Genomic DNA, 14,200 nt, shown 5'->3' on the forward strand with positions numbered 1-14,200 from the left:
GAACTCCTCCTCATGGGAACCAAGTCCATGCCAGCCAAGTTGGACAGAGCTTCCATTACACTTAATAATTCCCGTTTGCGCTGCACCTCGGGTTCATAGTTTAGGTGTAATCTCCTTCCAAGCACACGTCATGAACAGGATCTCCTGGTCTGCACACTTTCACTTCCAAAATAGCAATCATCTCTGTCCATCCCTCACCCGCAGACTGCTGCTGTTCTTGTACCTTCTTGTGGACTCATTCCTTCCATCCTGGTTGAATGCAACTCTCTCTCTCTCTCTCTCTCTCTTTGCCCCCCCCCAAGAAGTCAATGCAAAAACATCATCTTCTCCAGAACTCTGCTCTGCTGTCCACGTGTATTGCCACATGGGCCCCCTCCATTCACCATATCACTCCAACCCTGTGACAACTCCGTAGGGTCCCCGCCCAATACCCCATCCTATAAAACAAAAACACCTTCGAGACCGTCAATATACCTAACGCTAACCTAAGAATCAATAAATGAAAGCCATATCTTGCTGACCTCCTTCTTCACGTCCCCGTCCCCCTCCTGCTTTCTCTGATCTATGTCCTCCATCCACATGAAGGCTTTTGAAAGCCAAACTCAAAACACGCCTATTTCGGATTTCCAGTTACCTCGAAATGTTCCCAAATGATTTGACTTTGTATTTGATGTTTTGTCTCCTGTTGTTTTTATTGTATTGCTTGATTTCTTTGAACTGTTTGTACTGTGGCCTGAAGTGCCCTGAAAGGCACCGAGAAATCACATAAATGAAGTTTAGAATTATTGTTTGGAATACTGTATAGTTCACGCCCAAACCTCTTGACATCATGAGAATAGCTTTTAGCTCCCCACAAAAAATAATGAAACATTTAGAAGGTAAAAGTGTCCTAATCAATCAGTACTATATTCTTCTGTCTTTACACATTTGCAGCATTGTGCATACAAACATACATATTTCATGTATTTTTGAAACAAAGCACCACATTTTGGAGCATTTAACGGCAACAATACTTCCCGGCTACTTGGGCGATATTTCCTAAATGTGGGTCTTTTGAGCGCTCTTTAGTGTAATTATACTTGAACTATAACACAATAAATAATGTAGAAGGTAATGTAGGAGTTAATGTAGATGGCGACAACAATAGTGACTGAATATGTGGGACTTGAAGCCAAGACACAGACACGGTACAAATGAAAGCGAGAATTTGCCCGCCGATTGAATTTTATTGCCGTACATCTAAAAGTTGTCGTGCGTACTTTCAAAGACATCACGTGTGGACGCTCAAACAACTTTTGGAAGATTTGGCGCTGACGACGGCTGACTGGCACGTAGGCTGGCCGGAGGTTTAGCTGCTGGCCCGTTTGGAAACGGCTAGCGCCATCTCGTAGGGGATCTGGCAAACCATGGAAGTGGCTTCACTACAGGGCCCGTCGTTCAAAGGCCCCCAAGCTGGACAAAGAAAGCCAGAGACAATCTTTAGATGCCGTCAGAGAAAACATCCGAATGCAGCTTCCACTTACAGCCAGAATTTATCCAGACGCAATTCTCATTGTTGCCAAAGTTGTCGGGCTGACCATTGGCCCACAGCTCGTTGGGGATGGTCCCGCTTCCGTCCGCCCACACGAAATCATCCTTTCAGAGCAACTCCCGTGTGAGCATCGACTAATGGGTCATCCTCAACTCTCGTAATCACCTTACCCCATGTTTCGTAGCGCCAACCCAGTAGTGAAGTCGCACTGGGAAATCGTAGGCAACGGTGCACACCAGTTTTTGGTACTCCTTCAAATTTGCTGGTACGACTACACGACCACCAATATAGGTGCACATTTCCTGAAACCAGAGGAGTCCAAGTCAAACTTGACGGCGGTCTTACAGTATTTGTCTTTGTTGCCTCGGTTGTCTCACCTGTGCAGTGGCGAAGTTCGCATTGAAGGTTAAAACCTTCAGACAGCTGTCGTCATTGAATCGATAAAACCCCAGACCGCATTGTTCCAAGGGCGTGTCGGCACACATTTGGAAAACATCCCTCACGTCCTCTGTGGTTTTGAAAAACACTCTGCGCTCAGTTTTGTCTTATTTAGTCAATGTCGCTCATGCGTGCCTAGTTACCAATGTCTATCATTTGAGCCGAGGCTCCGGTCATCATCAGCGCCCCCAACAGAAACACAACAGAAGACATGGCTGCCGACTTTGACCTGCAAACGTCACAAAGTTGAATTGCGTGAGAGTCGGGGCGATCTGCCGTTGTCTTACTCTTACCGCAGATGCGACGCGTCCTTTTCTGATCTCGCTCGTCCGTCTTCGACTGGCGTGATCCTTGACGCGCTTAAATAGTGAAGACGGACGCCCTCGGGCGAACAGAGCTGCCAGCAGACGTTTTTGTGTTTGTCAAACTAAACCTGGTGAACAGAGCTTGGGGCATTGAGGTGCCTTCAGAGAAAATCAAAAGCGCTTAGTTAGGCAATGATATGACAAATATTCACTTCAACTCAGGCAATTACCATGTGGAAGCTCAAATCATCCTCTGTTGAAATGTGACAGCTGAACGGAAGACTCCGCTTCAATTTATTTGGCGTTACTATACGTTGTTTTACTTGTGACGCCTTTAATTGGCATGACAATACATCACATCAAGCTTTAGACAAGTTCTGATCGTACCTCTGTAAGGTCATAGGTAAGGGATCGGGTTAGCAGAAGATTGACAGCCTCCCCACGCTCTGCAGCGTTTTTTTTGTTTTTTTTTTGTGATGGCGGTCATGGCAGAGGGTTAGTGATTTGAAATACAAAAGTACCTTTTATGAAGAACGATAATGGAGAAAAGCGGGAGGAAGGGGCTGAGGCCAGAGTACGGGCGATACCTGAGCTGAGTCCCGGTGGTTGGTGGCGAGACGTGAAAAAAATAAAAAATGAAAAAAAAATGCACGTCTTAGACAGAGTTGGTGGGTAGCCTCAATTGTGCTGTGAATAGGGTTAGGGCGGAGAGAGTCGCAACAGGACGGCGACGACGTGGATGTTAGGCGGTGGGACGACCCTTCCCGAGGAGTCGCTATGAAAAAGCCAAGGATGACTTCAGTTGAGTTGAGTCAATGTGGTGGCCGAGGATGGAATTTCAAGTCATACTTGGCTGCGTGACAAGAGAGATTTTTTTTTTTCTACAAGGAGGGTTGAATGAACAACGACCCTTAAAAAACAATGAGGAAACTTTGAAGGGCTGAGAATTTGCTAACTAGGATCAAAGGGAAAAAGCATGAGGTTGAAGGAGTTAGCAAGGTGGAAGGACGTGAAGGTTTCAGGAGGGATCAATGGAAGAAATTCAATCAAGTTAAAGAGGTTGTAATCAGAACGGTAGTTCAAAGCGTGTTATTGTCCCTTGGGTATCCATCCATCCATCCATCCATCCATCCATTTTCTTAGCTGCTTATCCTCCCAAGGGTTTGCGGGGAGTGCTGGAGCCTATCCCAGCTGTCAACGGGCAGGAGGCGGGGTACACCCTGAACTGGTCGCAGTCGCAGTCCCTTGGGTACGTGTGCCCAAACCAGTTAAGTGTACTCGCCGTTTGACATTTTCTCATACGGCAAATAAGGTGTGACGTGAAGGAAAGAGAAAGTGTGATCATCGGTATGCACAGTGCAAGTATGAGGGGGCTGGGGGTGTACAGAGAACACATCAGGGTGAAAAACAAAATAGCACATGCAGATGAGTGAGGGAGAGGCTGGAAAGGGAAATCAACCACAAAAAGGAGATCAGGCAAAAGTTTGGGCTTAGCACATTCACAGCAGGTGTTACAAATTGCAACGGTGGCAAGAATACAAGTCAAAAAGCGGCAGAAAAATCATCATAAGATCAAACAATTAACATGGGAAGATGTAAGATAGGCAGCACGGTGGAGCATCTGGTTGGACCGTTGGCCTCACAGTTGTGAGGACCGGGCGGGGTTCAAATCCCAGCCTTCCCTGCGTGGAGTTTAAACGTTGTCCTCGGAACTGCGTGGAACTTCTCTCCGCTTCCCTTCCACATCCGAAAAACACGCATTCATTGGAAACTCTATAAATTGTCTGTAGGTGCGACTGTTGTCTGTCTCCACCTGCCCCGCGGTTGATTGGCAGGCAACCAGTTGAGCTCGTACCCCGCCTCCTGCCTGACGACAGCCGGGATTGACTCCGGCCCTCCCGTAGCGACCCTCGTGAGGACGAGCGGCTCGGAAAATGGATGGTAAGAGATTACCTTTGCACTCAGGCCAAAGAGATGGCAAACCTAGGATAAAAACATTAAATGTTGTTAATAGCACAATGAAAATCAAGACGTTTAAAGAAAGCCACTACTACATATAAAGGGGGGGAATGGGACACCTCAGAGAACGGTTATCAGTCCATGGTTGTTTTGTATTATGATGAATAATGTTTTTGCTGAAATCCACCCAGATACATATATTCAAACTACTGTTTCCGGATGTTAAATCATTAGGAAAAAGAAGCAATAATATGCAGTTTATCCAGGATAAGATAGAGCAAGCGATTGGGGCGGTTTCGATTTCAGTTTTCTGTTGAAGATACGAAGGTCCTCAGGTTTACTAGGAAATAGATAAAAGATGTTGATAAATAAATGAAGAGTTCAGATGCAAAAGCAAATTTGACATATATATGTCCAAGAATTTACAGAAGCAACAAAAATGATTATATCTGCTTTTGCGTCTGAACTCTTCAAATATGCCAAACATTTTTGTTTGAGTTGACTCAAAGATGAGGTTGAGGAATAATGCAAAATAGCTTTAAATATTGAGAGAAGTCCTCCGGGGTCAGAATGAGGTGCACATAAAACTGTATGAAAAACATTGGTGTTAGCTGAATGCGATCACTCTCGGACGACGGAAGCCTGTTTTCGAGAGGGGCGGCAAAAAAAAAAACTTGAAAAAATGTACATCGTAGTCAAGTCATGCAGAACTCTGCATTAAGATGACGTTGTGGTGATGTCAAAACATCTCCAGCTCATGCAATACGCAACAGGATGAGATGGGAGAGAGAAATGTCTTTCCAATTCATACTCAAGCATGAGATATTGATATTGTAACATCTCTAAATTATCCGTCCACCCACCCACACTGTAAAAGCTGAACGTTGATTAGCTGCTGCTCGCATCCAAAACAAACAGATGTCATTCCAATGCTAAAAGGTAGAAGTAAGCAGATCTTGTGTTCGAAAGGCGTGCTCGCTGCAAGCAAACTGGAGGGATTGCACTTGGAAACGCTGCCGTCGCCCTTCCCACATTGTCAGTCTACTCGCGTCATCTAAGAGTACTCACGCTATTGTGCAGACCCGTCTACCTGCGCACGTGGCCACTTTTACTTCCACACGCAGTACATTTCAGTATTTAGACATTCACGACGATGATATACTCGAATGTATTGGTAGCTGTAAAGACCCGTGCGAGCATCCAGCAAAACATTTTCTTCGCCGCTTATACTCACAAGATTAGCCAAAGTAAAACATGCGTGAATGAGAAAAGTGGAGGGGGGAAGAGTGAGGCTACATGGAAAAGAGATAGCGAGGGTGGACCACTTCAAATATTTCGGGTCAACAATCCAGAGCAATGGTGAGTGTGCTAAGGAAGTGAAGAAACGGGTCCAAGCGGGTTGGAACAGCTGGCGGAAGGTGTCTGGTGTCCTTGTGACAGAAGAGTCTCCGCTAGGATGAAGACGGGCAAAGTTTATAAAACTGTGGTGAGGCCGGCCACGATGGGCGGATTAGAGACGAGAGGTGGCACTGAAGAAACAACGGGAAGCAGAAATGGAGGTGGCAGAAATGAAGATGTCGAGGTTCTCGCTCGGAGTGAGCAGGTTGGATAGGATTAGAAATGAGCTCAGCCAAAGTTGGATGTTTTGGAGACAAGATTCGAGAGAGCAGACTTGGAGGGTTTGGACGTGTTCAGAGGCGAGAGAGTGAGTATCTTGGTGGTAGGGTGCTGAGGATGGGACCGCCAGGCAAAAGGGCGAGAGAGAGGAAGACCCAAGAGAAGGTTGATGGATGTGGTGAGGGCAGTTGGGGTGTTAAGAGAGGAAGATGCACGAGATAAGACTTAGATGGAAAAAGATGACACGCTGTGGCGACCCCTAACGGGACAAGCCGAAAGGAAAAGAAGAAGAAGAAGAAGAAGCAGAAGCCCAATTCGGGGGTGTCATCAATCTTTGTGGGCCCGTGAAGCCTGTGGAGACTGTTTGTGATGAAGGCCAAAACAAATGAACTTGATGTGCCTTCAGGCTTCTAATAATGTGATCCAAATTTTTGGAAACACCCTTCTCCAACTCCGAACACACCTTCGGCACACCGTCATAAAACTCGCTCCCAAATTTTCTTTGCTTGCTCATCATCTCTTGCCACATCAAACACTATTTCAATATTTGATTAGTTGCTCTTTAAATCTTTTTGGAATATTCAATTGTAATATTTACAGCGGTAAAAACTCTTTGAGGGCATTTGGAATATTCCATATTGAAAATGGAAGCATGTATATTCATTCAGAACCTTGGTAGAGGCCACTTGAAGCACTGCCACAGCGCGATGATGAAATGCTAACACGCGTTACATACCCCAAACAAATGTTGATGCGCAACTGTGTGTCTACTTTTGCGTCTTTATAACAATTTGAACTTGGTGTGCAATGCCCCCCTCCACGGTTTCTGGACCTTTCCCAAGTCCCAAGTCAGATCCCATCCCAGCGTTTGGGCTCGCAGCAGATTTGGGCTTCATGGCAAACACTGAACATTTGTAAATTTCATACCGCCAACATTCAGATGAAAAACCGGACAGATGTTATTTTTGGGCTTGACATATTCGGCTCAGTTGTTATGCACGCCAAACTCAGGGCAGATTTGATCAAGAAAGGCTGCTGATCGCCACACTACTCAAAACGAAAAGGAAAAGTACAGATTTTATTCCACTCTTTTTTTTTTGTAATGTCCCCAGACTACTTTTTGGCTACTTACATTTAGTAAAGCTTTGATTGTCAGTCTCAGAGATAACGATAATATCCAATAAAGTTGACAATGGAAATTGTGTTTGACCATAGGGATGCTTTATTGATCATTTAGCCCATGTAACAATGATTATTGCACTTACAAAATAGCTTCTATATATGGTAGACAGGTTTCGAGAAGAATAGAAGCGGTGGTAGTCCCAATCAACCCAAATGATAACTTGGGACAAATCTTTGCTTTCCACCAGATTTCAATTGGAGCTCAAAATGCAAGCGAATGCGGACTGGACAAGAGGATGTTTGTGTGCCCCCCACCCCCCCCCCTCCACCTGAGCTGTTGGGCACGTTGCCTTTTAATGGCGTGTTTTGGCTTTGTGGACCACGTGTCTCCACCAGACTTGTTGACGACTGGTCAGGTCAGCGCGCTCCTACTGCTCCGACGGATCACCGCTACATTGGCTCGGCCGCATCTCGTTCCCGTCGTCGGAGACGGGGCCAGTTTGAGGAACGCAATCTGGTTTGGGGGACGGATTCTGACCACTGGTCGCAAGGTTTGGAAGACAGGTACCGAGGTATTATGCTCACTCGTTCCTCGAATCGGCGCGGGAGTTTTCAGGTTCCGATTTTCTGGCTTTGTTGATACTACCCTGACTATTCTTGAGGCTGCAATGCAATTCGTGAAATAGCGACGACGCTCGATCTTCTCACGGTGGGGTTTGTACTCTCTTGAAGTCGAGCTGTTGACCAGATATTCTTGATAATGCCGGCAGAATGAAAGATCTGACACCACGAGGGAGGGGCTGCTCAATTCAACTCGGTTTACTGCACTGGGCCGCGTCACGTTGCTTGTTCTCATTTTCATGGCCTGCTTTGATTGTTTCTCCAGTTTGGGGCATCAATGACAGCGTTTGTTTGCAATGCGCACTTTCAGATGAACTTTTTCCTGACCTCTTCCCTCGACCTGACTGCTTGGATGTGATCGACAACTCCAAGATGGCCGTGTTTCCTATTGCGGTCTACCTCTGTGACATGACTGCCTTCATGTTTTTACTTGCATCATTTCCTTTGTAGGTACTTTCAATCAATAGTGTTGAGCCATATGTGATGCTTTGTTGGTTGACTTTTCACAATTCAATTTGAATTTTGATCATTGGTTTGATAATGTGTGATACCATTATGAATTGATAGAATCCAAATGGGGGATGCGTAAGTTTGTAGGATCTATCTCTCCCCTATCCATCAAATATTAGTTCTACATTCAACTTCGGCAGACTTTTTTTTTTTTTTCTTTCCCCTGTTGCGGCTTCGAGCTATTCCGGTCACGCTGTTCCTGACACTTCTACCCAGAAAACCTTCATATGAAAGATTGTTTATGACGCTGTACTCGCACCACGTGCGCAATACTTGATGCAGCTGTCAAAGAAAATTTGGGTTTTGTCCTTCTCCATCCCTCACTCTTAATATAACAAAAGGACTTTTTGTCTAAACAACATTAATGGGTGAGAGAAAAGTCTTACAATTTTTTTTTTTAAATCCCCAAAAGACAAGTTTGCTGCTTTACTTAACTTAACCCTGATCAATCGTTTAATTGAAAAAAAAAAAAATTCACAAAACTGCAACGGAGAAGTCCTACCCGTGTATACATTAATTTTGTATCACAGCTTCTGAACAGTATCTGAAAAGAATGTTTTCCAGTCATTACTTTGTGGATTTAAAAAAAAAAAAAAAAAAAACTCCAGGCCTATCATAGGTCAATCCACTTTCTGAGCTGCTTATCCTCACGAGGGTCACAGGAGTGCCGGAGCCAATCACAGCTGTCACCGGGCAGGAGGCGGGGTGCACCCTGAACCGGCGCCGGGCACAATCAGACCGGCGGGGAATTTTAGAGGCTCTAATGGATGAAAGCATGTTTTTGGGATGTGGGAGGAAACCGGAGCACCCCGAGAAAAGACACATAGGTACGGGGAGAACATACAAACTCCACACAGGCGGGTACCGGATTTGAACTCGGGCCAACGGTCTACAGCTGCGCCCGCCGCCGTGCCGCCCTCCAGACATATCAATGTGGGGAAATGTTTTGATCAAGTTTTTCTTTTTACCTTCTCCTAATTCAGGCCTGGGTTTTAACCAAGAAAATAATTAAAAAAAAAAAAAAAAAAAAGGCAACATCACAAAATGACTTCAAGATCATGAAAAGGATTTGGCAGTTTGATACATTGACTTTTATTATTGAAATTTATCGGCAACCAGGGGCTTGTATTTACTCTGTATCAGATCGATACCAAAATATGCAGGATCACAGAGCACCAGTCTTCAGCCATTAGAAAGAAATGTGAATTTGGGTTGAATAATAGTCAGAAAAATGGACGCGTACAGACACAAACACGTCCGCACGAATCCTACGCGTATGTACACCCGAGTGTCACTTTGGGTGGTCACTCAGCAGCATTGGAGCCAGAATCTGGAAAAAAAATTAAATAAAATGAACAATTCAGGGTAATCGCCATCAAGTAGAAGAGCAAGCGTGATCACTTACTCTTTCCGTCACATGCCACAATCTTGACCTTGTCTACCTTGACAAGGTCAGTGACCTCTCTGAACTCCACGTCGTTCAACACAAACGTCCATACATTATCGCAAAAGCGATACGTGTTCAGCGAACCCTGGCAGCAACAACAACAACAACGTCAGCAGCAGCAACAACAACAACAACAACACAACAACAACAACAAAACGGGGCTGGGCAAATTTCGTCCATTAATCCAGTCTTGGGGTCAGCCCGGGGAAAACTGCAAACTTCCTTTTTACTATTATTGAGTAGACGTAACCGTCGATGCATGTTCTTAGTTGTCAAAATAGAACTAGAAGAAGCTGTTTTGACGAACATTCGGATGCACTTACATCATGTCAGTTTCTGTCAGGTTGGTTCACCAAAGAAAAGATCACACGTTCAAGAACAACAGGGTTTGGTTTACAGCCAAACTTAGCATCCCCACCAGGCTAGAGAGGAATTAATTTGTCTCCGGTAGTCGGTTGCGCCCCGGGACGACATTCAGAACAAAGAACGTGAGACAATCGTACGCTGGCCGGCCTTTCACTTCACCGAAAGAAGGACGAGCGGGCAAATCTACGGAGACCTTCTTGAGGGAAAAATGCCGCCGTATGAGGAGGACGGAAATGAAAGCGGGATAACCGCCCCAAACACACTCCCGAAGAAACGCTCAAATGATATCGTGGGGGGAAAAAAAAAATTAAAATAAAAAGAACGCTGCTAGAATAGCCCAGCAAGAATCACCCGTCTTGAGTCCAAAGAAATGAAACTCAAGGTCCATAAAAGAAGCACACAGAACCTTGAAGATTTGGCCCAAATCAAACGAGAGCAACTCGGGAGACGTCTTGAAAGGCTCACTGCAAACAAAGCATTCAATACATACCAGTCGGCCCGTCTCCTACTTTTCTCATTACGAGTTTACTTGTTCTACTTTGGATGCATGGATCACTCGGCTTGGTCCCAACATTTGGTCAAATTTCCAGGTCAATATCATATTTCATGGGAAAAATCCTCATTTCAGCCACTTTATATTCTTCCATCCAATTTGTACCGCTTGTCGCAGGGAATCCCAGACTGCTTTCTCCACAGCTACTTCCTCCAGCGCTTCCCAGGGGATCCGGAGGTTTTCCCAAGACATTGCTGGGATCTCTTTCCGGCGGCACGAGGCCGGAACACCTCACCGGGGAGGGCAACCAGATCTAACGCCCCGGCCGCCTCATCTGCTTCCTCTCAACGCGACACTGAGCCCCTCCCAGATGCGCCTCTCACTCCGTCTCTAAGCGAGAGGCCGGAGGTAAATACTTTCGGCCACTTGTAACTGGGATCTTGCTCTTTCCGTGATGACGGCCAGCTCGTGACCATAGGTGAGGGTGGGAATGTAGATCGAGCGGTGAACAGAGAGCTTCCCCTTTTGGGTTGCTTCCTGCTTCGCCACGACGGATGGTGTAAAATCAAATGGCAAACTTCACCGCAATTTCCAAACGTGCGTTATGAACCCTATTAAACGTAGCAAAGCTCTCTTTTCTAACTATGAAAAAAATGAATAATTGCCAAGACTGGAAGTCTACGTGCAAAGTCTCAAGACTCCTTTGGAGGCTGCTACGTCAGCACTTCCGAAGACGGGCGCCGTTGGCCGCAGACACGCAGGATACAATTTTGGTTTTCAGGGACAAAGTTCACCTCGCAAGGAAGTCGCACCTTCTTTCACCGTTTCGCCGACCAAAACTCGACATCACGAAACACACCGTCACACGAGCCACACAAGAATGACAACAACAATGAAGCACAATAAATGGTGTGGACTCACCTTGAAGTTGACCCGGTTGCGAACACGGTTGGCCAGCGCCGTGTTGATGGCCTTGTCAAACTGAAGAAGAACCTGCAGAGCCAACTGAGGCGTGATCTGCTGCGTCTGACAAATGGACAGACACGCACACTTTTTGGAATATCTCTCATTGCACTTTTGTTGCAGGAAGTAGCATGCCCGTCTAATTCATTTAGCCAGTGTTGCTCCAAATATATTTCTGCCATAATGACTTGACATCGCGGCGTCTAACCATATCAGCTTCCAAGATGTACACGGCACGTCAACATCATCGCCACAGTGGAAGTGGAAAAGCAGAGACGCCGGACGAAAAGTGCGCTGGTGCTCATTCATAAGAACATGGGTGATGGGAAGCCGCGGAAACTAAAGGGGGAAAAAAAGTTGATGAGAACACAGTGAAGTGATGAGAAAGAGTAGCGGAGGCTAGACTTAGGACAGAAGTCAATATTTCTAAATCAACAGTAAGACTTCATGCCTAGAAGTACAACAGATAGATGATCTGCCTTGAGGATGTTGATGGAGAAGGTTAGGAGCACAACCATTGTGCATTTGTGGAGCTAGACAAAGCCTACGCACGGTGGTAAGTGCATGAATTTTAGGGTTAGTAGTACGTTAGAATAATACAGGCCATTTAAGACGAGGGCAGCGGAACCATGATGAGGTGGGCTCTTAAGTGGGACAGAGGAGTTTCAGGTGGAGGCAGGACTGCATCAGGGACCGGCTCTGAGCCCCTTCCCTGTTTGCCGTGGTATGAGATTAGACTGGAATGCCCTTGGGCCAAGAAATTTGCAGATTACGTGGTGATCTGCAGTGAAAGCCGGGAGCAGGCGGAGGAACGAAGATTGACTCAAGTACAACTGAATATCTGTGCGCGAATGAGAAAAGTGGAGGGGGAAGAGCGAGGCTACAGGGAGAAGAGATAGCGAGGGTGGACGACATCAAATATTTCGGGTCAACAATCCAGAGCAATGGTGAGTGTGCTAAGGAAGTGAAGAAACGGGTCCAAGCAGGTTGGAACGAATGAAGGGAGGCGTCAGGTTTGATGTGCGACAGAAAAAGTCTCCGCTCAGACGAAGGGCAACGTTTATAAAACAGTGGTGAGGCTGGCCATGACGCACAGAATGGAGACGGCGGCATCGAAGAGGTGACGTGAACCAGAGGTGGAGGGGGTACAAAAGTCGTTGAGGTTCTCTCCAGGCGTGACCAGGCTCCATCAAATTAGAAATGAGCTCAGAGGAACAGCCAAGGTTCAATGCAGCAGACCGATGGTTTGGACGCATCCGGAGGAGAAAGAAAGGATGAGGAGGCGGCAGCTGCCAGGCGAGAGAGAGATACCTCGAGACCAAAGACGTTGATGGCTGCTGTGAGGGAAGACATGAGGGCACTTGTGGTTACAGAGGAAGATGCAGGAGATAGGCTAAGATGGGGGAAAAAAGAAAAAAAAAAAATGACACGCTGTATTTACCCTTGAAGAGAAAATAAAGAAGAGTGACATAGATCCTGAGCAATTTACAGAAGTGTGAATGTTAACAGTGCACTTTATTTAAAAAAATAAAACCGTTAAAACATCTGTTCCACTCTTTCCAAAATAAAAGTGTGTGTGTGGGAGAGAGACAATTTCCACATCCAATGTGGCGAACGCGCTGACCTACCGCAGCTACGGCCCAACCCGCTCAACCAGGCGTCTCCGTCTATACGCGGCTATGTTTCCAACGCGAACACTGCGACGTCGAACGTGTAAGTGGGAGTCCAACATCGCAGATTTCTTGCAACGGGGACCAAGAGGGCTCGCTCGCGGAAACCAAGTAGCGTTAGCGCGCACGGTTGCTCACTTGAATGAGCTCGTCCAGGCTCTCCTGCAGGCTATTTCCTAACGTCGTGTTTCTGTACAACTGGTACGCCATACTAGCCTAAAGTAAAAGCTGCAACAGAAACAATAACGAGCTGAAACGAAGCGCCAACTACTACTACAACAACTTCTTCTTCTTCTTCTCCTTCTTCTCCTTCTTCTTCTTCTTCTCCTTCTCCTTCTTCTTCTTCTTCTTCTTCTTCTTCTTCTTCTTCTCCTTCTCTTCTTCTTCTCCTTCTCCTTCTTCTTCTTCTTCTCCTTCTTCTCTTCTTCTTCTCCTCCTCGTCTTTACAAATGCAGTCGTGCCATCGAGCGGTCCTCTTGTAGGTATTATAGTGGATGCCGCCGCAAAGAACAGTACGTACACGTAACCATTTTATAAAATTAAAAAAAAGCGGTCTAATCGGAAAACAAATCATTCATATGATTATATACAATGCATGCTTATTTGGTGACATTTTACGAATCTATGAGGGAAATCTTTTGCCAAAATAATTATGGTATCATACATCATTTCACGTTGTTTATTTTTTATTATTAATCCACATTTAAGCTCCATTTTTGTGATATGTTGTCCAATTAGGATGATTCCCAATACAAACGCTCCGTCACTCACAAACGACGCAGTTGTTTTGATCAATGTTGAGTCATTTAAAATTTGAGACTTTGAAGTTTGTTTGTTGTTGTTGTTGTTTTTTTTTTTTTTTTGCTTGTTTTTCAGCGCCCCCCTTTTGGAGATTCAATTATTTCAGACCCCCACAAGCACCACCACGCACACGCGCGCACACCGTTTTTCTATAAATATGCAGAGGTTTATTTTGCGATCAATAATCACTGCAGTGGTCCCTTTTACAGTTGAAAAAAATACGCTGGCAAGTTTATCAAGACGTCAAGAAAGAAGAAAATCCTCATCTTCTTTTCTCCTGAAATGTCATCATTTCATTGAACATCATTCAGCTCAGCTGGTAAAGCGTCGGCCTCGCAGTTCTGAGGAGCCGGGTTC

General features: G+C 45.6%; 2 protein-coding genes across 2 annotated transcripts; both read right to left on the reverse strand.

The window, feature by feature from the left end:
• Window positions 1-1,179: 1,179 nt before the first annotated feature.
• Window positions 1,180-2,357, reverse strand: LOC133498452 (C-type isolectin Sp-CL4-like). The gene is made up of 6 exons (XM_061815286.1): window positions 2,263-2,357; window positions 2,113-2,198; window positions 1,909-2,039; window positions 1,702-1,833; window positions 1,524-1,635; window positions 1,180-1,452 (listed from the first exon to the last, which is right to left on the reverse strand). Exons 2-6 carry the CDS (start codon window positions 2,180-2,182, stop codon window positions 1,349-1,351), a joined length of 549 nt encoding a protein of 182 aa, XP_061671270.1. The 5' UTR covers window positions 2,183-2,198; window positions 2,263-2,357; the 3' UTR covers window positions 1,180-1,348.
• A 6,814-nt stretch (window positions 2,358-9,171) lies between these two features.
• On the reverse strand, window positions 9,172-13,398 carry gtf2a2 (general transcription factor IIA, 2). Its single transcript, XM_061815104.1, has 4 exons — window positions 13,181-13,398; window positions 11,331-11,435; window positions 9,509-9,635; window positions 9,172-9,433 (listed from the first exon to the last, which is right to left on the reverse strand). Exons 1-4 carry the CDS (start codon window positions 13,250-13,252, stop codon window positions 9,408-9,410), a joined length of 330 nt encoding a protein of 109 aa, XP_061671088.1. The 5' UTR covers window positions 13,253-13,398; the 3' UTR covers window positions 9,172-9,407.
• Between the last annotated feature and the right edge of the window lie 802 nt (window positions 13,399-14,200).

The sequence above is a fragment of the Syngnathoides biaculeatus genome, chromosome 3, assembly GCF_019802595.1.
Source record: "Syngnathoides biaculeatus isolate LvHL_M chromosome 3, ASM1980259v1, whole genome shotgun sequence".
NCBI classification, from domain to species: Eukaryota; Metazoa; Chordata; class Actinopteri; order Syngnathiformes; family Syngnathidae; genus Syngnathoides; species Syngnathoides biaculeatus.